The sequence below is a fragment of the Triturus cristatus genome, chromosome 9, assembly GCF_964204655.1.
Source record: "Triturus cristatus chromosome 9, aTriCri1.1, whole genome shotgun sequence".
Lineage (NCBI taxonomy): Eukaryota > Metazoa > Chordata > Amphibia > Caudata > Salamandridae > Triturus > Triturus cristatus.
Window position 1 is genome coordinate 716,256,174 of NC_140592.1, and position 24,009 is coordinate 716,280,182.

The 24,009-nt window shown below is 42.3% G+C and overlaps 1 protein-coding gene across 2 annotated transcripts in view; it reads right to left on the bottom strand.

Annotated features, from left to right (window-relative positions):
- Positions 1 to 272: 272 nt before the first annotated feature.
- The window catches only part of DNA2 (DNA replication helicase/nuclease 2), a 108,140-nt gene continuing 84,403 nt past the window's right edge, over positions 273 to 24,009 (bottom strand). For both annotated transcript variants that reach the window (XM_085625891.1, XM_085625892.1), the window contains exon 2: positions 273 to 4,567. In XM_085625891.1, coding sequence (XP_085482017.1) covers positions 1,341 to 4,508 — 3,168 coding nt within the window. In that variant the 5' untranslated portion in view covers positions 4,509 to 4,567 and the 3' untranslated portion in view covers positions 273 to 1,340. The remainder of the gene's footprint in view (positions 4,568 to 24,009) is intronic.

Genomic DNA, 24,009 nt, shown 5'->3' on the forward strand with positions numbered 1-24,009 from the left:
CCCCCAGCGCTGCGGTGGAATTCCCGCCGCAGCGAAGGGGTTAAGAAGTCCTTTCCCTGGGCCCTCGATGAATGCCGGATAAGGGTGCTCCCAGGATCCTGCTGGACTAACAGCCACTCAGTTCCCTGATCTTTGGGTTTGTATAACTCAGAGCTCCAAAGAGATCACAACATGACAGCTAGTAATTTACAAAACAGTTAATGAAAACATAAGCACCATCTGCTCATACTCACATGAGCAGGCACGCTGGACAAGCGGAAACCATTATAAAATACTTTAAAGACCATTATTTAACAGCCATTTTATTTTCATACAAAAATTGGCATTTTACTGTCATACAAAAATGTTTAAAAGATTAATTAAGAAGGTAGACATTGAGCTTAAACCAACCCGGTTGAAGTAGAAGACATTATCATATGGCACGGATTATTTTTAATTTATGTAAACCACATATCAAACATCGGACAACAGTGATTAGGAACGAAATAGGAAATTGTACTTCAAAAAAAGATAGCCTACACATCTTGACAGTGTATGTGCACATAAGAAAATGAAGACAGGCACACACATACACGTGTGTGTGTGTGTACGTGTATGTGCAAGTGTGAGTTTGTGCGTACACTACAAAAATGCAATATAGTAAACTGACAAAAATAAATAATTTCCAAAGAGTGCATAGTGAAAAAAGTGAACCCCAAATAACGAACAAATGCATAAATGAATCATTACTGTTAAAGTTCATGCTCCTGGGTGGACATAAAGTTATGTATACCACCCAACAATTTGAAGGGATATTGATTGTGTACGAGATTCTAAGTATACACACATACTAAAACATCATAATTTCCATAGAGTACACACCAAAATCAATCAGAGTCCAAGTTCAGTACAGAAATGACAGCTTGTAATGTGGCACCACGATGGCTCAATTACCATGCTGTCCAAGGTGTGCTCCGATTGGTGATGGTAAGTAAGAAGACTGATCAGGGTCGAGACAGAAGCGATCTGAAATAAGCATTGGGGTTCAGGGAAGAAATTAGAGAGCATGTGATTTGGGGCATTTCATGAGGAAAATGTTGGGATGAGGTTTAGCTGTGAATGTAGTGCATGATGGAATGTGGATCAAAGAGCAGCTCTGATCAGGTACTGAGTTCATCTAACAAAACTCTAATAGGTCACAAGGATAACTACTGAACTATTTTATCTCTTAAGGGTAGAAATTACATGTCCAACTGACCAGAAACAAAATGATGCCTGAGCTGCTTGGAAGAACATGAAACAGATTCAACTCAACAGAATTAACCTCTCTCATGGTAGGCACTACTGCAACTTCTATGCAGTTAATAATCTGCTTGGTGTGCACCTGCAGGGAGATCAAGGACCATACCTTCCTGGTTTAAATGGCAAAGCATCTTCTCCAGTGACACATAGCGGCACAGTGCCCCAGCACAGCCCAACATGACCAGCTTGTGCTTGGCCCTCGTGAGGGCAACATTCAGGCGCCGCCAGTCTTTCAAGAGATCACCTAGATGACCATCGGTGTTGCTACGAACAAAAGACACAATGATGATGCTTTTGTCCCTGCCTTGATATTTGTCTACAGTGTTCACTTCCACCAGACCGAGGGCTGGACTGTCGAACAAGTCTGAAATGACTTTTAACTGCTGTCTGTATGGAGCAATTATTCCAATATCTCCGGCCTTACAACCAGCACGAATGAAGAGGGAGGTAAATAAAAACACCAACCTGGCTTCAGTCAGGTTACTAACCCCCCCTTTCTCAGTGGTCTCTGGTGCAGGAACATTTTCAGTGTTCAAGAAACAGACTGGATTGCTGGGCTCAAGCACGTGAAGCCACCACTTCTCACAGCATCCAGTCAACAGTTCCCTCTCCAACTTGAGGTCACTAAACTTGGGCAGATGAACTGTCGCAGTGGCTACTCTTTCCGATCCACACTCAAGTTTCCCTTCATAGACCATCTTGTTACTGAGTGTCATAATTTGGCGGTTCATCCTGTACTGCACTGTCAGCTGCACCACAGCATCCTTGTTTTTTTCCAGTCGCTTAAACAAACTTTCATTCATTCCAAGATCTCGTGCTTCAGAATTGAGCACAAGTGGGGGCAGCTGCTGATGGTCGCCCACCAGAACAAAGCGGTCTGCATGGAAAAGCGGACCAAGGCAAATGGGTTGACTAATCTGTGATGCTTCATCCACTATACAAAAGTCAAATCTCCTCCGAGTGAAAATTGGATGGTTCGCTCCCATGCACGTAGTTGCAACTACAGGCTGGCTGCTGAAGAGCTCCTCCAACTGTGCTAATGAATTAATTGATTGAGAACGACATACTTCTTCCTCTGTGAAACGCCTCACATCTGGATGAACTTTCTGAGCCTGTCCCAAGCGCAAAAATCCAACTTTAAACTTGGTCAACTTTAGCAAGATGTTGTCGACGGCTGAGTGCGTGTAACTAGTAAGCAGCACACTGAAACCACAGGCATAGAGAATCCGAACCAGACTACATATGGTGGTGGTTTTTCCTGTCCCAGGCATACCCACAATGAGAGTGTAATCCTTCGAAAGCAAAACTTTCTTCATTGCTTGCTTCTGAGGCTTGTTAAGACCCTTTAAGATGTTTGCTACAGTTTCCTTTGCATCGTGAGGAAGGACAGAGCTGAGATGTAGAACAAATTGAGGCACACAGAAATCAATAATCAAATTGCGCAGCTTTTCACTGCCAGTACTGTTTTCCATCAGTTTGGAAAGATTACCTACATGTGTATCTAACCCACCTCCACCCTCATCATGATCAATACGAAATAAAGTGTCTGTGGGAAGCTTGGTCAGATTTCGGTCAAGGGTGCAAGTGATGTGCATCGTACTGACCTCAGAAACATATCCCGAAGACAATGCAAGCATATTTTTCTCTTGCCCGCTCACAACAATCCTGTCCCCAATTACAAGGTTGGTTCCTGGTAAGGTGCCACTTTTACGCTGAAAGTAGTGCAGGTACTGACCTTCTGAAATAGCTTGAACCTGTCTGGTTCGAATTAGATTTGCAATGCAGGTGCCATCTTTTTCTCTTTCTGAGGCAGACATCATCCAAATATTTCTGCGACCTTTTCTACTCTCTTTGCATTGTGCCTCCAGGGAGCACATGAGGTACCAGAGGGAAAAATACTGTAAATGTGTCGTTTTCAAGTGCTGAGTCTCTCTCTCTACAACAGGTTTCATTTCAGAAGGAATATCGTTGTCCACCATCTGTTCTTCCACAGCTCTGTTATAAAGGGAACAGTTTCTTATTTGTGAGCAATATTTACATGCTTGATGATCATTGATTATAGGGGGTAAAGGGGCTAGTTGCACCTGTCCAGTTCCGGACTCCGATTTTCTCACAGTATTGAACAAGTAAAATGCCAGCTGGTTTCGCAACTTTAAGAGTTCTCTGCGGTCCATGTGATTGGCAGGCACTGGATACATGGTACCGGTCTTGAGATAGAGCAGAAAGCCAGCTTCTGGATCTAACCTTCTTTCTTGACTCATCAAAGTGTACAGCACCACCTGACTTCGGTGTTCTATCGAATTTGATTCCTTTCCAGTTTTCAGCTCCAGAGGCATGACTTTAAAATTAGAGCTACATCGTCTGTTGATCTTCACTCCTGCTGTTACATCAATCTTCCCTTTTAACCCAAACCTGGGGGACCAGATGTTCTCTTCAATGTCTAGAAAATCTGTAACTTGGACGTGGCAGGATGAGTCTTCTTTTCTGGCATCACCTGGCAGCTTCATGATCAACTGGCGCGGATGAGTTTGGACAGATGTGTGGAAGTAGTCATCAGCCCACTTGGTAAACGAAGGCAGGTACTCTTCCACCTCTTGTAGTATTTCCGTCTGGTTCATATTCAATGGGTACATGTTTTTTAGAAACTTGGGGCCATTGACAGTTTGAAGAGCAAGTTCTTGTAACTTGTCCTGCGCAAACCCTGAAACTGTTGCCCTCTGGAAAATGTCATGAAGCATTGTACCAAGCAACATTTGACGAGATGCCAGGTCATAGACTCTAAATTTCTCACTCAGCACAGCTCTTCGCATGCACCGAATGCTGTTGGCAATGCTAGTTCCGGAGATGAGGAAGTCTGGGTACAGGATAAGAAATCCAGAGTCTCTGTCAATTATCCACATGTTGTTTGACTTTATTTCTCCTTCAAGATGAATGATGTCGCCTGGCTCTATAGGAAGAGACTCCCAGTCATTCTTCAGAATGCATGTTTCTGTGTCTTCAAAAGTCGGAGATGCTGTAATGGTGAGATGTTTCTCAGTCTGTCCGCCATATTTTGGGATTTCTTTCACAGACAGGACACAGTATCTGTTGTTCAGACCCTTGCATAGTGTGGTACCAGTGAAGGCAATTTTTTTCTGTATTTTTTCCACACATTTTGGTTCTTCTTCTATGTCGGTGAAGCTTTTCTCCATCAGTTCTTCCAGCAGCCATTCTGGGTCTGTATCCATCGTGGCACATTCAGATGTCCCTGTTAATTATCAAGTTCCACCTCTGCAATAACACTTGCCTGGAAAAAACACAAAAGATAAAATAATGAAAACATTGAACTTTCTGCCAAGAGAATATCAAAACGCAGTAGGAGAAGCTATTTGTAAAAAGATGTGTTGCAAACAATTGTAGAAATGCAACTAGCAGTCACCACTCCATGCAGAAAGACCCCTGGCCTCCTAGTAACTGCAAATCTGTCACCCATCTACATAAGAACCCCACATTATGATGGTATGAAAGAGTGTAAGCTTTCATTGTTTTGACACACACTGCATATCTTGAGCGAAAGTCACTCTCCAAGACCTCCTCCAATGTGCATACTCAGCCAAACGTAAACATAGCTGCCAATTTTCCCAGATCCACTCTTGAATATCTGCCCCAGTCCAAATTTTTCCTTGTTTGAATTCTTGGACTGGTTGGCCTGATTTACTAATGGGATAAACAAGAATACCAGGCCCAGAATGCAAAGAAAAAACACTAGACTGGAATATAAAGTCACACATGGACCTAGGAAATTTGCTGGGATGCCAGCACATGGGCAACGGCCATGTTCAGTATACACAGGCAAAACTGCACATCCTTGGCTATGACCACACACAGTCTCGGCCAATCTCTGCACCCTTCACCAGACTTCTACACCAAGCTCTGCCTGCCACAACACTGCACACCACGCCTCATATTGCAAGCCCTCTATGGGCATTTATAAGCACATCAGGTCATGCCCAGCACACACAGCCATATACTGAAAATGCTGAGGCTACACAGGCAAGCTCTGAACACTCTACCCCACAATAAACACCCATAGCAATGTTGTGCAGACTAAGTGACACAACTGAGCGAAGGTATGCAGATCTTCGGCCTCTGAGGACCAATTAGTAAACCTAGCTGCTCCTTTAGAGTGATAGGTAAGTGGAATATTAGTTCCTTTTACGCAATTAAATACTGTTTGAAGCAACAAAAATAAACTTGATCCAACATAGTTAACTGTAAACAGTTAAATGTAATAATATTTCCACCGGTTCGACAGTAAGCCCAAATGACACGAGAAAAAAGCGGATTGCTCCCTCATGGTTGCATGCTGCAATGATTTTAACAAAGGGAATAACTCTCCCGATAGTCACAAAAGCTCTTCAGTGTCATTTTAATTGAACACCTTGTATCATGGCTTTAGTTAAATCACTTTATTAAGCCAAATATGCAAGAAAAAAATTGTCATGGCATAAACCTTATATACAGGTGCACAGATTATAGTTATATTATTTATTACCATTGCTGTCTCTAGAATCATGGCACTTCTCACTTAATGATAAAAAGTAGCATATTACACTATGAACAACAGCATGCGTAAAGAATCTAAGCCACTTTTACATCTCCCATACAGACAGCAGTGGCTGTCTACGATTAACCAAGAACGCTATATATGTTTCCCTGCAGTACACTACAAAATAGTGGGCTTTTCGTCAGATTTCCTTCAGCCATTGGCTGTGCGGCTGTCCATAGGGCGAGCACAGCTCCAAGAAAAAAATACGACCCATTTGTTATTGTTTTTAGAGTTTGGAAAGACCTGGTCGTGACACTAAAAAGGACTTTGAACAAAATCATATGTATTCATTTGGACCATGGCTTTTCTGTCCTTGTTTACTTTCATTATTATTCTTGGATCATTAACCCAGCTCTAACACACATACGACAGTGCTTTCTTTTTATATTTGCTGTTTGAAGTATGTACAGATAAGGGCTAAAAATACTTGCTTGAGGTGATTTTGCTTATATGTGTACCGGCAGGGACATCAAAATACCGGTGATGCCAGTAAAAAATAAAAGTCAGTTGCCAACCATAGTTGTCCATAAAGCCACTGAATTTTGTGTACGTTTATGTGGACCTTTAAGCCATCTCCTGTGGTAACCTCTCCACCATGCTGCTCGTCCACTGCCTTTTTGCACCACTCCCAGACAACCCCTTTTTCTCTCTCCACCACCCCAGATTAGGATGAGGCCCCTGCTCTCTCCTTCCTCGTCCCCTATCTTGCACAGCAGGCTCCTATTTTGGTTTTGCCAATGCTTATTGAATTGCTTTACAAGCATGGTTTTGTAATTGTATTTATATAGGGCTTACGGCCCCTGATAAGGCATCAAAGTGTTTTTCGGCTAGTAGCGCGCTACTCCAGAACCCAAAAGGATTAGTGGTGGATTAGTATAGGGAAATATGAGTATAGTATTCGTATAGGGAGGTACAAGTTAATTTGAGCCGTGGACATAATTGTGAGATCACAGTAGTAAGTTGAGGTCTGGGATGAGTAAAGGAGAGATGGAGGAGGGAAGAGCCTGTAGAAAAGGATTAGGGAGAAAGAGAATCTGAGTGCAAAATTAGGTTTGGGACGAGCCAAGGAGAGAGAACATATGGGGGAATTTAGTAGGGTCGTTTGGGAGCTCAAAGTAGTAATCTGATGATTGGGGTGAAACCGAAGGTGTAGAGGAGGGAGGGTTATTTTGGATACCATAGTAGTAGAAAGGGTTTGAGATGAGAGAGAGTGAAGATAGAGGATACATTGATTGAGGTGTAGGGTGATGGTAGGATAGAGAAAAGCTTTTGAGAGTATTTTTTTCTTGTACACTAGGCCTAAAATAATAACTATATAGATACATGATTACATAATAAGGGAATATATGTGCTCTTGAGTCATCTACAAGCAGCAGTCAGTGCACCTGTTTGAGCATCAACGAGCAGCCCCCACTTCAGGTGCACCTAAAATGAAGCTGCACTCCTGCAGTGGAGCCTACAAGGAGCAAGCAGTCTGCACTCCGGATGGGACACCTACAAACAGGTAACGCGGACACTCGGGCAATGCTCGAGGGGCCGGTATCAGAATTCCAACTGTGGGCTGCTTTTTTGAGCAGCCTGGGGTGCCGATTTGGCAGCTTCTGCGTTGTTTGATGCCGCCAGCGGCCCAGTGGGTGCCTGAGTGGACTTTCTGGAGGCAGATGGGCACCCATTACCTCCTTTTTCTCAACGGCAGAGGTGTCACTCCCTTTCTCTTGCTCGGCCGGCCCATTAATATCTGAATATTGAGAGGGGGCCTGAGCAAAAGAGGCCTCACTTGTTTTAAGGTGTTTCACCAGTGTAAACGAATCTGTGCATTTTTTTAACCCCCCCACCCCCCCATTATTTTATAAAATTTCGCCGAAGCAGGGTTTTGCGGAAAGGCAATATGCAAATGTGGGACACTTTTTTTTAGCGTGCCCGGGCCGATTTTTAATCCCAATCCAACCCTGCCTACAAACAGACTATCCTACTGAAAAGGCAGCCCTGCTCCAGAAGCACCCACAAGCAGCCTGCGCTACTAGAAGCAGGATGTCTCCTGTAAGCACCCTACACATCTGCTGGGCACCTGCAAACTTCCTGGACTCCTGTAAAATTCACATAAGAGCTTGCAATCCTGCGTGAGCAATTTGAAACAGGTTTCATTCCTACAGGAGTACATAGAAGGAGCTTGCTGTCCTGTAGAGGCACCCTCAAGTAGCCTGCCTTCCAATAGGTGCTGCTGAATGATAGCGCACTGAATAAAAATGTTGCCTATTGGTTAATCCAATTTATGCCTCTTTCCTCCACCACCCTCACTCTCGCAGTTTCTTTTCATCACTCCTCTTTGTCACTGTTCTTGCCTTTCTCGTCCTCCCTTTGCAAACATTGACAAAGTCAAAGCATTTCATAACAGCAGCTGTGCATGTCCGCGCATATAAAGTGTCCTTCTTACATGGAGTTTTGAAAATATAAGAAACTCCATTAAACAATGACCGCATAGCCACGCAAGCGCTCTGTCCATCTTGTAAGAGTTTGAAGCTCCTGTACTTCTGGGGTGCTCTGTGGCTGCAGGCGGGTGTGCATTTTATCGTGCTTTGGATGTATTCCGGGGTTTTTATCAACGTGACCATTTATTTTTATTCTAAAATACCGAATGGAGAAATTCTAAATGATAGCCAGTTAAATTATCTGTAATACATTTTATTTAAAAAAAAAAATGCCCAAGCAGCTGCCACAGGAACGCATCATCATACAAGTAACACATTTCAGAAGTAGCAACAGCTCTCCCGGATATTTTTACATGGAGCCAGACACTGTCCACGCCCCCATTCCTTCCCTTTCCTCTTTATTTGGTCTTGATTCTTTCTCATCCTTATATTTCCTTTCCGTTTCCTCTCGGAGCTCGAGGTGCTCCAAAGGGCCAGCCTTGGCGCAAGAGCTCCATCTGCCGCTCACCTTTGTTAATTTAGAAAGCATGGCCAGAACAACAGACTGGGAAATACAATTTGCTTTCCCCAATTTCTTGAGTACACATACTTTTTGGGAGTGGTGACCTACGCACCCTCTAGTTGCATTTCTAAAACGCCCTTCAGATGTTTAAACGAGTACCAGTGAATATCTAGAAGGGCTTTTAAACATGCAGGGCGAGTTCAAAATACGCGGCCATGCCGCTTTCCATATAGTTCATGTACAGTGGCTAGTCCATTTCCACACGCTTCCGAATTATGATTAAGTGGGGAGAGAAGGTTCAGGGACTACGATCTGCCCAAACTCACTAAATGTGGGTATATCAGGATTAAGACTTGGTTCCAAACCGTATCTGACCCGATATTGCACATCAAGTAAAGCTCTATAAACGATCACGACCCTAGCTCTAAACTTATATTTTCATACAACACATACTCCGTGAAGTAGCAACTGATCCCTGTGAACTGGTGTAAAAGCTGCAAGTGTAAAATATATATACCCATATACACACACACATATACATACATACATACATAGGCCAGAGAAGCGGTAGAAAAAGAGAAGTGTCTAATTTTCTCATTATTTTGCTTGCATCTTCTAAAGGGGCACGATCATTAATTGTTAGCATTTTAATTTTGTTTCCTGGAAGCAGAACTGCGAGCAGCAGATTAAAGCTCGTCGCCGCAATGTAAATATTCTTCTGCTTGTGTCTTGCAAATAGAAACAAGCATTGGCAAAGGCAAATCGCTCCAAAAAGATGTGTGGGCAAATACAGCAGTCATCTTGTAAAGGAGTTTCAAATAACACGAAAGATGAACCTCCTTGCAGGCGTGCGTACATGATCGGTGGCAATGTTGTAAGACAGTTTATAAACGTTTTTACCAGATTGCTGCAGTAGCTACGCTGTGTATACGTGACAAGGACTGCCCAAGTGGCCAGAGTGAGTGCATATATCTTAAAACAATAGTCCAGTGAAACTCATTCGAATGTGAACATCTTGTGATTACCTTTGAGGGAGTCAAATATTAAATCCATTCGGACTACTTCAATGCTAGTATAAATCTAAAAAATAGGCCCAGGATAAACTTGGTTTCCATCAAAAATTACACTATACCAATTATATGGCAAAAATATATTTTGGCGTCAAAAGTGACTGTAGTGCAGACTGCAGTGCTCAGACTGTGCATCTATTTACAACATATAACATAAAACACACCTTTCAAGTCCCATTGGTTGTCTATTGTAGTGAGGTTAACATGCCAGACACCACAGGAAGGTAAGAAACGCCAACTTTGAGCCAGCAGCATAATGGACACTTCTCAGCTGGCCAGGGAGCCAACTGGCAAAACCAGAATGTTCAAGCAGGAACACCACCAGAATGTCAAAACAAGATTCTAGATGGCAGGGGAACTTGGAAAGAAGGGAAGGGCCAAAGCATGCACCTTAAGTACAACACATCTTCCTCCCTTATCAGAGTAAAGAAACAAAAGGAACTTAAAGTATAACAAAAAGAGAAGTTAGGAAAACAAGGATTAACAAAACGAAATCATTCAAATGTGCAGGTGCCCTGCGCCTTCACAAGCTCCTAACAGCCTGGGAGCTCCCCCCCCCAGAAATTGGCAGACACACCATTGGCATCACCATCATCCCCTCCCCTTTCACTGCACTCAGAAGGGAAAACAGTTGAACCAACATCTCGTGCTAACATGTACCCGCTGTTTCCACTGACAACACTGTCAAGAGTGACAAGATTTCCGGGGTAAGTTGCAGTATTCTCAGGCGCATGCGTAGCCTTCTGATACAAGGCCACACGACGAACATTTCCATTTTTCACCATTCTCCAAAACCACAAAGTGTGGAAAGGCACACTTAACTCTAAAAGGTCCTGTGAACTTGGAAAGGCCCTTGTTAAACCTCCCCGACCTAACCTTGACTAAGTCTCCTTTACTAATGCGAAGACTTCCAGCACAACAATCACACAAAGGTACTCCACTCACCTCCCCATCATTTGTTGGCCACTCTTTAATCCAAGTGGGGACTAGCTCAGAGTCTGGAGACCTTCCATGCATGAGCTCAAAGGGAGACTTATTGCTCTAATTGAGCTTGGTGGTGCGATAAGCCCACACCATTTCTTCCACAATTGTTTGGGCAACCCCTCCACTCACACACGCCATCTGAATGATCCCCTTGACTACAAGGTTGTCTCACTCACAAAAACCATTCCCCTGAGGGTTATACAAAGAAGTGTGATAATGTTCTACCCCACACTTAGTAAGAAAGGTTTGCATGTCACATGAAGTTAGTTGTGTACCATTGTCCGCAATGATGACGGAAGGGAGACCCTCTTCGTGGAACAAACATTTAAGAAAGGCAATAGTGCTCTCTGTGGTGATGTCCCTCACAAACTTCACACTCAGCCATTTGGAAAAACATCAATAACAACAATGGCAAACCTATCACGAGAGGGAAGCTCGTCCATGGGTCCAATGAAGTCTAAACAAATGCTGTGCCACACTTTGCCTGGGTCTCTGATGTGACCTATCTTGGCCCTGGACACCACTCTAAGCCTTTTCTCCCCTTCCTTGCCCACAGAGCATGTCTCGACCCAGGAAGTCACCTGTTCCTCAATACCAGGCCACTAAAAGTTGGCTTTGAGGCAACGTTGGGTTAAGGTCTGGCCCAAATGCCCCTCATGAGCGAGAGCTAAGAGTTTAGACCTTAGGCCAAAAGGTGGAACAAACCTGCCCCCTCCATCAGAATATTGGCACCACACACGGATATCTACTCCAAAATTTTGACAAAAGGACGTAGAGACACAAGCACACAGCTTTCACGCCTGGCACCCAACTTAACTAAGTCTATTACAGCTTTAAGAACATGAAAACCGCAACTCTGACAGAGGAACCCTCAAACACTACAGCACCTGAACTGCTATCCCTCTAATATTCTCACCCCTCTATTTCTATTGGGGTTCGTGTGCGCACTAAAAAGGCACCCTCTGTCACAATGCAAGTCCTAATTGGACCATAATCATGTAAAACAAAAGCACAGGTGCACCACACGTTAATTACAAATTACAAATGTACATGGATATAATTTGTATACAGTCTAGTACTTGTACAAAAGTTCTTTTTATTCCAAATTTATTTTCTTAAAACGTGGTCATATACATGAAAATTTCCACATTGATACAGCCGACGCGTTTCGTCCTACTTGAGGACTTCTTCAGGGCATGAAGTAGCTTTAAGTGGGATGATCACCATCGGTTCAAGCGATAAACGGAAATTCCAAAAAGAGCTGCCAAGGGAACTACCTATCTTATGTTCCCCCTGTAAGTCACAGTTATTTACTTTCTTCCGGTCAGCTCCTTTCCAGTGACGTGCTCGATGTGAATGCGCATGCTTACAAAGACTTTCACACAGAATAATAGGACTCTCTGACTTTCATATATTTGCTATGGCTTCTGTTATTCAGGAAGCCTTCTTAGGGCTTTTAGTGGCAACAATGCGTCCTCACTTGACAGTCTTTAAATTAGAGAAGCGTAAGCTTATGTTGAGTGCAGCAGTATCGGGCAATGACGTGCATTATGTGTGTGGCCTTTTGTGTGCGCTGCCACTTCCATCGCGCTGGCGCCCGACAGCTCATCAATCATGTCTGCTATTTTAGACCGTGTAAAGGAGGCCAAGCAGGGTAAGTTGTAAACGAGTAGTTTAAATCTACAACCAAGGAGCCCACGACCAGCCATCCTGCTCTCTTCGTAAACATCACACCAACTCTCCTGAGAAACCTCATCTAGAGACTGGTGCCGGAAGTGGAAAACACACTGAGTTAACATCTGTAAACATTGCGCAAACTCTGCATAGTTGGTAGCAGCCACATGGCTCACACAAATACCAATATCACATTTAAATACAACCGACAAATCATCTTCCTCTTCAGAAACAATAAAACAAAGCTACATTTAATATTGCAAAAAATGTACATAAAAATCCCTGAAGCGAGAAGGCATGGAAATATTGCGAGTAGACCTGCTACATGCATGGCAACATTTTAGAGCAGGCAAGTGGGTAATTAAAAAAACAAGCATTGGCATAGCCAATAGGTCTCACCTTTGGGAACTTGTAAGTGTTTAATTATCCAGCACAATATCCTTGGTGCAACAACTTCAAGTGTTGCATGGCTAAACACTTAAAAGGTCCCAAAGGAGAGACCTATTGGCTATGCCAATGCTTGTTAAGCAATTGTCTTAAAGTTGTGTCAGAAAAGCACTGTATGAACTTAGAATAATATTTTAGTAGACCCATAAAGGACCTAAACTAATCTTTATCCGTGAGTGCCGGGGCCAGCTCAATGGCGCCAAGTAAGTTATTTTTAGGCTTTATCCCTAGCGCTGAAATTTCATAGCCCAAATACTCAAACTGTTCCACCAAGAAAGAGCATTTCTCTTTGCGTAGAGTGAGGCCAACCTCTGCAATCCTGTGCAGCACCGATTTAATAACCTGGTTGTGTTCAACAACAGTCTTTCCAAACACGAGGATATCATCCTGAAAGAAAACGGCCTTATCAACACCGTTCAAGATTTCTGTAACCATGCACTGAAACACACTGGCAATCCCGAAAGGCAATCGTGTGAACTGAAATGTACCTTTAGTGGTGATAAACGCCCTTAGATGCTTGGAACTCTCATAAAATTTTATTTGATGGTACGCACTCTTAAGGTCAAGCTTGGAAAAGAACCTAGCATCTTTCAGGGTGGAAACAAGCTCGCCTATATTGGGCAAAGGAAAAGTATCTGCAACTACGCACCTGTTCAAAGACCTCATGTACACACAGAACCAGAGTTTGCCATCTGCCTTCTTGGTGATCACAACCGGAGATACCTAGCTAGAGGCTTCTACCGACTCAATCACCACACCACCCAACATCTCCTTTATGAGAGCCTTCACCTCATCCCTCACCACTAAGGGTACCCTCCTCAATTTGTACAGAATGGGTAAGGTGTCCTTCTTTAACACTATTTTGTCGACAATTCCCTTAAGTAACCCTAACTCTCCCCTAAAAACATTCTAAGCCTCTTTAAGAATGTCTTCCAGACACTCATCGTCCAACACCATAACTTGTGAGGGCGCCCTGAGATTCAGTATAATGTGAAGATGATATTGGTGGATCCAACCTAAAATGGGGGGGCCCATCATCTGCCACATGCACCTTGCCTGTAGTGGACCTATTGGAGAATACAATCTGAGCCTCGAAATAACCCAAAAAGTCTATGGACTCCCCCCGATAACCAGCAGGTGATATGCAGCAAAGATCTCTCTCCCCAGTTATGCTCAAACATTTTCTTAGGAATAATGGTGTACCTGGACCCTGTGTCTACCATTAAGGAAACTTGCCGTCCGTCGACTGAAAACAGAGCTTTGGGCCCGTTTCTCCTTTTATCATTGTCAACAAGGTCATCATCATCGTCAATACTAAGTATTCTGTCACTCTGATCCCTTTTCCAAACCCTACTATCTTGGATAAGGGCTACTCTAGCACGTGATCTGGTTTTGCACATCCTAGCGAAATGTCCTAACCAGCCACACTTAAGGCATTCTTTGTTTGTCGCAAAACAGAATTTAGAATCAGAAACATGCCCACTGCTACCACACCTAGAGCAGGATTTTGCAAGTGGTTTGGTAAAAACACTTTTCTTGCTAGTACATTTGTTTTTGTTCTTCAGTAGTGCTACACTACTAATATTGTCATCTCCTTGATCACTCCCTTCACACGCATAGTTATCAGGAATTTCCACTATGTCATGGCTAGGATTGTTTCTGTAGTTCTTTCATACAACACTCAGATTGTTCTAGGACCATTGCTAAGTCAAGGGCTACTTTTAACGTGGGATTCTTAGCTGCCCATAACCTTCATTGGATCTTTTTATTGTTACAGTGAATTGGTCTCTTATTGATTCGTCAGCCATGGCACCGAAATTACATTTTATAGAAAGTTCTCTCAGTCCGACAACAAATTCATCAATAGATTCTTCACTCGATGGTGGGTATAACATTTTTAACGATTCATCACCAAATTTTCTTCTTTGGCATATCTAGCTTCGAGCCTATATACTGCTTTCTTATATTCATCTGTCACAGGTTCTCTATTTGCTTGTAATGCTTGTGGGAGATCTCTGAAAATATGTTGGCCCTCCTTACCAAGAGGAGTAAAAGCGCCTTCTTCCTTTTGGCACTTAATTCTTGGCCATCTAAAGCATCTAAATAATTTGCGAGGATGATGATCCAATACTCCCAAGGTATGGAAGGAGTACCAGGTTGCTGCAAAAAAATGAGGAGGTGGCACAACAGACTTGTGAAGCAGACATAATGAGGAGTAATAAATAAAATGGAGATACTTTTAATTATAGTACCTTGGAGTGACACTGGATAAAGGTGTGCACATCACTGTGAGATACATGCGATAACTCACTCAATTAGAGGTGAGACACACTTGTAGGCAGACGAGCTTGGAATTGAGTGATTCACAGGCAAATCACAGTGTGTGTGCCAATGGAAAAAATTTAAAATACATATGGTGTGCGTATCACAGCTGAAACACGCACAGACGTCGAGAATGCCAAGCCTGAGGTGTGCGTGTCACGTTGAAACACGCGCCAATGTCGAGCACGCCAAAGTGAAGTGTGCTTGTCACCGTCGGAGCACACACTGATGCTGAGTCGAAACAAAAACAGGACGTGCAGCCTGGCGTGCGGAGGAAGCGCTCTCTGCATACTCGAAGTGCAATTTGACTTGTAAATGGCCACTGTATGCTTTGTGTGATGATGTCGAGTTAAGGCAGGTTGGCAGCTGTACTGGTGACTTGCTAAAGGGTTAGGCACAATGCCAATAGCAAGATGGCCGCTGTGTTTGGACATGTAATGATGTGAGTTGACCGGCAGGGCTGGCAGGGCAATGTCACGGGGGTCGCGCAGGAGACCATAGAAGAACAAGGAGGGTCCTCACCTCTCTTTTTTGTTTAAAAGTCTGATTTTTCTTCTTCTTGGTGTGGGGTCCCAATCGATGATGACGGAGTGATGTGGTCTGAAGTGTCCGCTGCTGGGCTCCGCCAAGGAAAACTGTACATGACATAGCAAGGACTCTCCCAGCCAGCGCAATGAAAATCGTCGCCAAAATCTGTAGTGAAGTTAATACACTGGACACCACAGGAGGGTAAGAAACACCAACTTTATTTGAGCCAGCAGCAAAATGGACACTTATCAACTGACCAGGGAGCCAACTAACATAACCAAAATGTTCACGCAGGAACAACACCAGATTGTCAATACAAGATTCTAGATGGCAGGGGAACATGGAAGGAAAGGAAGGGCCAAAGCATGCATCTTAAGTACAACTTATACAAAGTTCGTTCTTATTATGATAGTGTGAGCTCCTAGAGGGCCCCTTATATATTATTTAAATCTGTCAACCAAAGTGGAGGGATTGTCAACGTTTTGAACCCATTTAATTAGAAGAGTCTCTTAAGGACAGTCATCCGACTACCAAACCTGTATACGAGGATGACAGAAACCAGATATATCCTATGTTCAATCCTACTAAGTTACTCATTAGTATTCTTTTATACGCTACTCACCAAATTACTTGGTAGAACACTAGCGAGGCCAGAGTCCTTCCCTTAATCTCCAGTCATCCTGGGGAAAATCTGTTTGACCTGTGTTACAGTCAAACTCCAAATCATAGCCATCACCAATCCAAGGCTAGCAAGGGGGATCAACAACCACAAATGTGTGCTATTGTTGTGCCTCTACACCTGTTGACATCCAGTACATTATCAGAGGGAAGTACACTCGCTCCCCGTGCACAAACCCACTATGTATGGCGAGTAATCTTTAGCCAACATCACCCAAAGGTGTAGAAGCATCGCACCTACTCCAGAATTATAGAGTGCTTACTCTAGGTAACACAATCAATCTAGAGGCCATCACCCGTCAGTATGTGCCATCATACCATGCCAATTAGTCCATGTCAAAACCTTCACACTACATTCAGTTCCTAAACAGCACTCATGGCTGAATTCTATGGTGTTGGCTTATATTGGGAAATCTCCCAACTTCAAACTGTGGCTCATATAAATGGCTTCATCCTAAAAATCATAAGCTGAAAAATGCCTCCTAAGTTGGACATCGGTTCAAAATCCATTGAGAATTAACACACAGTATAAAAGGACTAAATACCACCAACATGAGACTCACTATGAGCGGTGAAAGCATTCACTGACTGCCGCGCTGCCATTCACGATGTGCAGACCATCGTGAAAATACAACAGACCTGGCCTAATATCTTTCCTCCTGTCTCTGGAAGCATTTGGCCGCTAACCTACAGGCCAGGCCACCATCTTAGGTGAGGGCTATAGGAGCAGCCACCTAATTGCCCAAACCTGTGTCCAATGCCATAATTCTACAACCACATACCTTTGTGTAACCATACCAGGACATTGACTCCTTTCGCAACTACTCTGACAATTTCACATAAAAAAATCGTAGCATTCACATGCAGTGTGAAGATTGAACCCTCAAATCACCTGTTGTTAAGTGTGGGAATGCTCTCCAATATAAACATTTTGTACAATGTCCCAAGTCACGTGTGAGATATCTTCATGCTAACTTCGAAACTGCTCGCCCAGACCATCAATCACTGAGAAAGACAACTTAAGGTCATCTTGCAAAATGAGAGGCTAGTGTGTGGGAAAACTCTCCTAACACCAATACCTTGCAACTCACCAATATTGTCATATCAACAGTACACCTGTTGTAAAGTATGACCAATATAGATCTTTTATACAGTGCCCCACGCCAGATGTGAGAAATCTTTATGCCAATTATGGTATTGTTCATCCCGACCTGACCAATTAAAGGCCAGCTTACCAGTTGAATCTCTAGTGAGATGGAAACACTTCTTACCGTTAAAACAGCTTATGTCCTGGGAATATCTGGTCCTCATCTTAACGACAGCAGAGTATCAATTACGGTTACATGGTATACCTTTCAGTGTATAGAGTAGGTACATCATCATTCAACTGTGAAGATCATACATATCTCCTTGGGTATACACCTGTGAAAGGTGTTTCCACATTTTTGGGAAACACTACTTTTTAATCTTGCAAAGGAGACCACTTTTTGTTACTCTTCTGAAACTACAATTAGTAACAAACGAGGGAGTTTTAAACTGCCACCATAAAATGTTAAATGGCGTACTGTAATAAGCTACACCTAACAACCCACTGTACACCTACTCAGAACAAAGCATAGGCAAAGCCACTCAGCACAAACATGCGCTATGAAACACTATCACTTAAACATGTTTTTCTTCTTCGCAGGTGGACGTTTTTTAAGTTGGTTAGGCTTCTAGTATTAACACCCTAAATTCACCCTATTTGTAGTGGCAACCTGCAGTTATCGTATAAATCCTTTTATTTCTATTGATTCGAGATTATGTGGGTGAAACATGTGTGGCAGAGTTGTAAGGGATAGCAGCTGAAAGGGGCATTTGTGTGGGAGCTTCATTTTGGAAGACCCGCAATTAATTCATACCTCATTTACAACAGAATTGGTGACAAGTGAAAAACACAACAGCAGCCCTAAATGCGTTTTTGAAGTGTCGGGGTAGCTGACGGAAAACTCTGGAAACGGAGAGTAGGTCCTTATTTCCAAGGATTACATTCCAGTACAGAGACCCACAGCTATCGCCAGTTGCTCAGGAGAAAGTCCAGAGGATCGGACCTTTCTCCTAGCAACTGGAGATAGATTCCAGAATGGAACATAAAGCACAATGAATGCAACATTGAATAAATACTGAACTATAGTACAGATACAAAAAAGGTAGAAAAAGTATACAAAACACTACATCATCTTCCCCCTTATAAAAGAAAATTAAGATAAATCATAATCATCAAAACGTGAACGTAATTTAGAGACTCTTTTAGAGAGAACAGGTTCTGACGCAAATGAATAGGTCATGCGCGAAAACACTGGGATGCAGATCCTTGAGAAACAGAAGCAGACAGCAGAGAATCACAAGGAACAACTTGTTCTTTGGGTAAAGATTGTGAAATAACACGCATCAGCAGATTGGGACAATGGCACGTTAGAATCATTAAAAACGTGCATACTAGGAGACATCATGAGAACATGAATCAACTGATTTAGCTTCATCGAGAATAGAGTCATTAACAACAGAAATATGTGATTTAAGATAAATCTCTTTCTGAATGTTCGAAAGGGGTACAAAATAGTTTTTATTCCACCACCCTCTCCCTTGTAAAAGAACAGAACTCTTACTGACACACTCAATTTTACAAGGAGAGGAGAAAATAGATTACCCTTTGGTGACTCTCACAGGTTTCTGGATGAGGACCCATGACCCAACCAGAAAATCTGATTCATGCTTAGCAGAATCAAAATAGAGTTTCTGCTGTTTTTGCTTCAATAAAACGTTGTTTCTTAAAATCACAGCATCATATGTATTAAAATCAAGCCAGGATGGTAACATTTAGCATCTGCATTTCCTTCTTCTTAATTTAAATGGAGTGAAACGAGTGGTTGAGGGAGGGGTAGAATGGTTGGCATTCATTTTGTCTCTAAGAAAATTGCTTACATCAACACCTGAAGCAAGAGCAGATTGAATGCCATCCTTTATAAAACGGTTAGCCCTTTCTACAAGTCTATTAGAAGAAGGACTATAAAGAGCGACCTGAAGATGTTTAATGTCTGAATCTAAAAAAAAAGTTTTTCATGAGAGACTAAGTGAAAGGTGTTCCATTGTCTGTTACCATTTCTTTTGGAGTACCCTCCAGGGAAAAAACAAGTTGTAGAAAATTTAAAACAGACTGGGTGGATGCTGACTCTACAAAAGAGAAATAAATCCATTTTGAAAAATAGTGAATGAGGACTATAAGAAATCTGTTACATGATGGAAGAAGGTTAAATGGACCAGCAAAGTACAGTGCCACTTTAATCCAAGGTCCATCAGGTAGGGAAACAGTATGTAATGGCTTATCAGTAGTTTTCCAGTGCTTATCAGATATGACACACTGAGGACACAACCTTACAAAGGAAAATATGTGGGCATTCATAGCAGGCCACCAATAATGCTCCCTTAATTTTTTGTAAGAGGCCGTAATACACAAATGTATTTCATGCGCTATTTTGATTAAACGAGACCTAAGAGGAACAGGTGGAATGAATTTACCATTTCTGCTGCAGACTTGATTGTCAGTAGATAGCTCTGGTGATATTTGAGCAAAGGCTTTCAAATCACTGGGAAGATTGTGCAAAGGGGGCCAACCATTTCTAACATGTTCCATGGACTTCCTTAAGAACCTCATCTTGAGAAACAGCTCCTGAGTCTTTTTCAGAAATGAGTTCACCACAAGAGGAAACAGAAGCCAAAGCTGCAACTACACATTCATAATCTTTGATGTCATCTTCAGAAGACAAAGGCAAATGCGAGAGGCAATCAGCCTTAAAATTCTTAGCACCCTGTATGTCATTTATAACAAAGAGGTATTCTTGTAATTAAGAAAGCAAGCACACTAGGCAGGATGACACTTTACCTAGGTAATTTCCTTTTAGCAAAAACACAAGAGGTTTATGGTCAAACAAAATTCCAAAAGAACAGCCCCACAGATACGTTTTAAATTTCTGGACAGCCCAGACACAAGCTAGAGCTTCCCTTTCTATGGTGCTGTAATGTGATTCAGATTACAAAAGAGCTCTTGCAGCAAAAGCAATGGTGACCTCTTTCTCATTAACTTTTTGTCCAAAAACTGCACCGATGCCCTTCATACTAGCATCAACAGAAATGGCACATTTATTACCTGGAACAAAAAGACTAAGAGCAGGAGCAATCGCTACCAAATGTTTGAGGTTATTAAAGGACTGCTCTGTCTCCTTATTCCAAAGACATTTAACACCCTTTTTTTTATTTTTTTTAGAAGATGCCGCAAAGGTAGAGCAGCAGATGCGTAGGATGGACAAATAGAGTATAAAATTCAGAGACCAAAACATTACCTCAAGGAATCTCTATCTGTGGGTACCGGTGCTTTAAAAATGGCTTTGATGTTGCTAAATCTGGGCTTAATACCACTCGGTGTGATAGTGTGGCCAACGTAATCCAAGTTTTGTACCAAAATTTACATTTCTCTGATTGTATAGTTGTGTCTCTTGTTCTGGAGAATCTTTAAAGCCCGGTCCAGAATTAATAAGTGGTCCTCATTAGATTCCGTGAACACAAGAAGATCATCTTGAAAGGCTTGGACATTCTTAAGGTCTTTAAACAATATGTCCATAGCTTTCTAAAAGACGCTGGCTGCCAAAGCATGACCAAAGGGAAGTCTTAAATACTTGAAGGCCCCAAAAGGTGTTATAATTGTGGTAGGATCTTGAGATTCGGTCGTTAAGGGTATCTGATGGTTGGCCGAATGTAGGTCTATAATGAAAAAATACTTTGCTTGACCAATATTGGACAACATCTCTTGAATGTGCGGCAATGGGTGACAATCAACTAAGATATTGCGATTAAGGGATCTCAAGTACACACATAGACGAAGATTCCCATTCCTCTTCTTGGCCAAAACGATGGTAGACACCCACTGTGGGGGTAACAATCCAGTAATGCCTTTAATTTAGAGCGAACACTGACGGGAACCAGTCTGGCTTTAAGACTAATGAGCGTGGCATTTTTCTTAAGTTTGATTTCATGTTCAAAACCCTTAAAAGTTCCCATTTCATCTTTAAAAACTGTTGGGAATTTGTGCATGAAACCAGACGCATAATTGCTCACAGAATCACTAGAAAGTAACAAAATGGGTATGTCCACCGGGACAATAGGATTTTTGTGACCCGGTTTAAAATATATGCCCAATTTAGCAAAAATCCATCCAGCCAACAAGATCTGTACCATTAACAGCCACATAGACTTTAGTATGTACAACTCTCCCTACGGTTTTCAAATCCTCAAAGAAAAAAACAAGAAGATGAATTTCTTTATCGCCAAAGGCTTTGGGACAAATATCAGGTGGATTTCGCTGAATGGTAACGGGCCACAAATTATGAAAGGTTTTGTCAGCTAAAACAGTTATGGGGGCACCAGAATCTGCCATCACTTGTAAGGATTTATCTACAATAAAGTTAGTCAAAAAAGCAATTTTATTTTGTCTAAATCTTGCCCATCGTCAATGGTAAGAAGAACATTAGATACATTGTGTGTACAATCTGTAACATTACTTTCGAAATTGTTCAAAGTATCTCCATGTTGTATGTCCACAGCATGTATACTAGTTTTACTATCCATGCTTTGTGACCTACAAAGTAGGTGAAAATGTCCAATTTTCTTACATTTGATGCATTTCTTCCCAACGGCAGGGCATTTTGGATTGTTGCCAATATGGGTTTTCGAGCCACAGCAATAACAGACAGTCTGTTTCCTTCCATCTTCACTAAATTTGAAGGTGGTGCGATCAGTGACAAAGGCAACAGACGGATGAACCTGTTGAGAGGCTAAAGCCTGGGTAGACAAAATGGAGCGCTCAATGCTTTTAGCAATGTCTATTACTTCAGAGAGTTAAGGAGTGCGACAAGTAAGTAATCGCGCTTGCATTTTTTAATAGACAAAACAATTAAAAACAAATTGATCCCTGATGAACGGGTCAACAGAATTTCCAAACTCACATGAAGCAGCTAAGACAAGTAATGCAGCTATGTACTCTTCTACAGTTTCGTCACAAGCTTGCTTACGCATAACAAAACTATGTCTTTCTAATAAAACACTTGGTTCTTCAAAAAATTGTTTTTTACACCTCTCCTTAGCTTCAATATAAACGTTCCATACAGATTCGGCAGATGGTCGAGGAATAACAAGATTATCAAAAACACATTTTCCTGCAATCCCTAAATTATTAAAAAGCAAACCAAGCTTTCTGGCTAGAGTGTAATCAAAACCATCTATAGCAACTAGGTAACCTTAAAAACAGCAAAGCCATTGCTTCCATTTGATCTCAGGTTTGCCAGGTTTCTGTGGGAATGGAGGAGGATGTAAAACATTGTGAGAAGAGGCCATGATAAGAGGAAAGCATGGAGACAGAAAATACAGTAGCAGTTACATGGTGAAAGTGAAAAAGCAATTAAAGTAGTACAAAAATGTGTAAAAATATCTGAAAAGGAAAATTATAACTAAAGTTAATCATATGAATCATGAAATAAATATATGCAAAACAGAGTCTGCTTTTCTTTTTGAAAAGATGCAATATGGCGGATGAAAGTTCCAGGCAGTGTAAAGGGTAGTAGACTAGTTTATATGTGAAGCAAAACAGGAAAGGACACCATGAGGACTCCTTCCTGACCCGAAATCTGAGGCTGTGAATCTTTTTCGGCTGGAGCAAGAATGCCGTTGCTGCAAACCGACGCTCCCACAACCAAAGGAGAAAACCACTTAGAGAGTTAGTTCGGGCTGGAGCAAGAATGCCGAAGCCGTAAACCAACGCAGCCACAGGGGTGAGCCTCACAATAGCTGGTATTAGGGAAGGCAGGGCCGTAGCGCCGAGCCAGGAGCACACACGAGGCAGAGCGTCTCGAACTGCAATGTCAAAGCAAAGAATCGGCTCGAGAGGGCTCGCGTGGGAGCAGGATACGGCTCGAGAAGGCTTGTGCGGGAGCAGGATTTGGAGAAATAATTAATCTCCTCGAGAAGGCTGACCCGGCAGCAGGATTCGAAGGCAGCTTAATTATTGAAAAAATAACGGCAAGACTGCTAATAATAAGCCTTTGCTTGCAAAAGAAATGTCACGCACCTGAACAAAGAGAGGAAAACCCTCAAGTAGTGAAAAAATTCGCCAAGAAGCAGGAGAAATGAAGGAAGAAGCTGGTGGGGTCGAAGGCAGGAACAGTGTATAAGTGTAGTCACCAAAGTTAGCACTGCCCCACTCCCGGTACCAAATGAAGTGTCTGGGTAGCTGATCGAAAAATCTGGAAATGGAGAGTAGATCCAATAGGAGTTTCTTTCCAAGGATTACGTCCCAGTACAGAGACCCACAGCTATCGCCAGTTGCTCAGGAGAAAGTCAAGAGGATCTGACCTTTCTCCTAGCAACTGGAGATAGATTCCAGAATGGAACATAAAGCACAATGAATGCAACATAGAA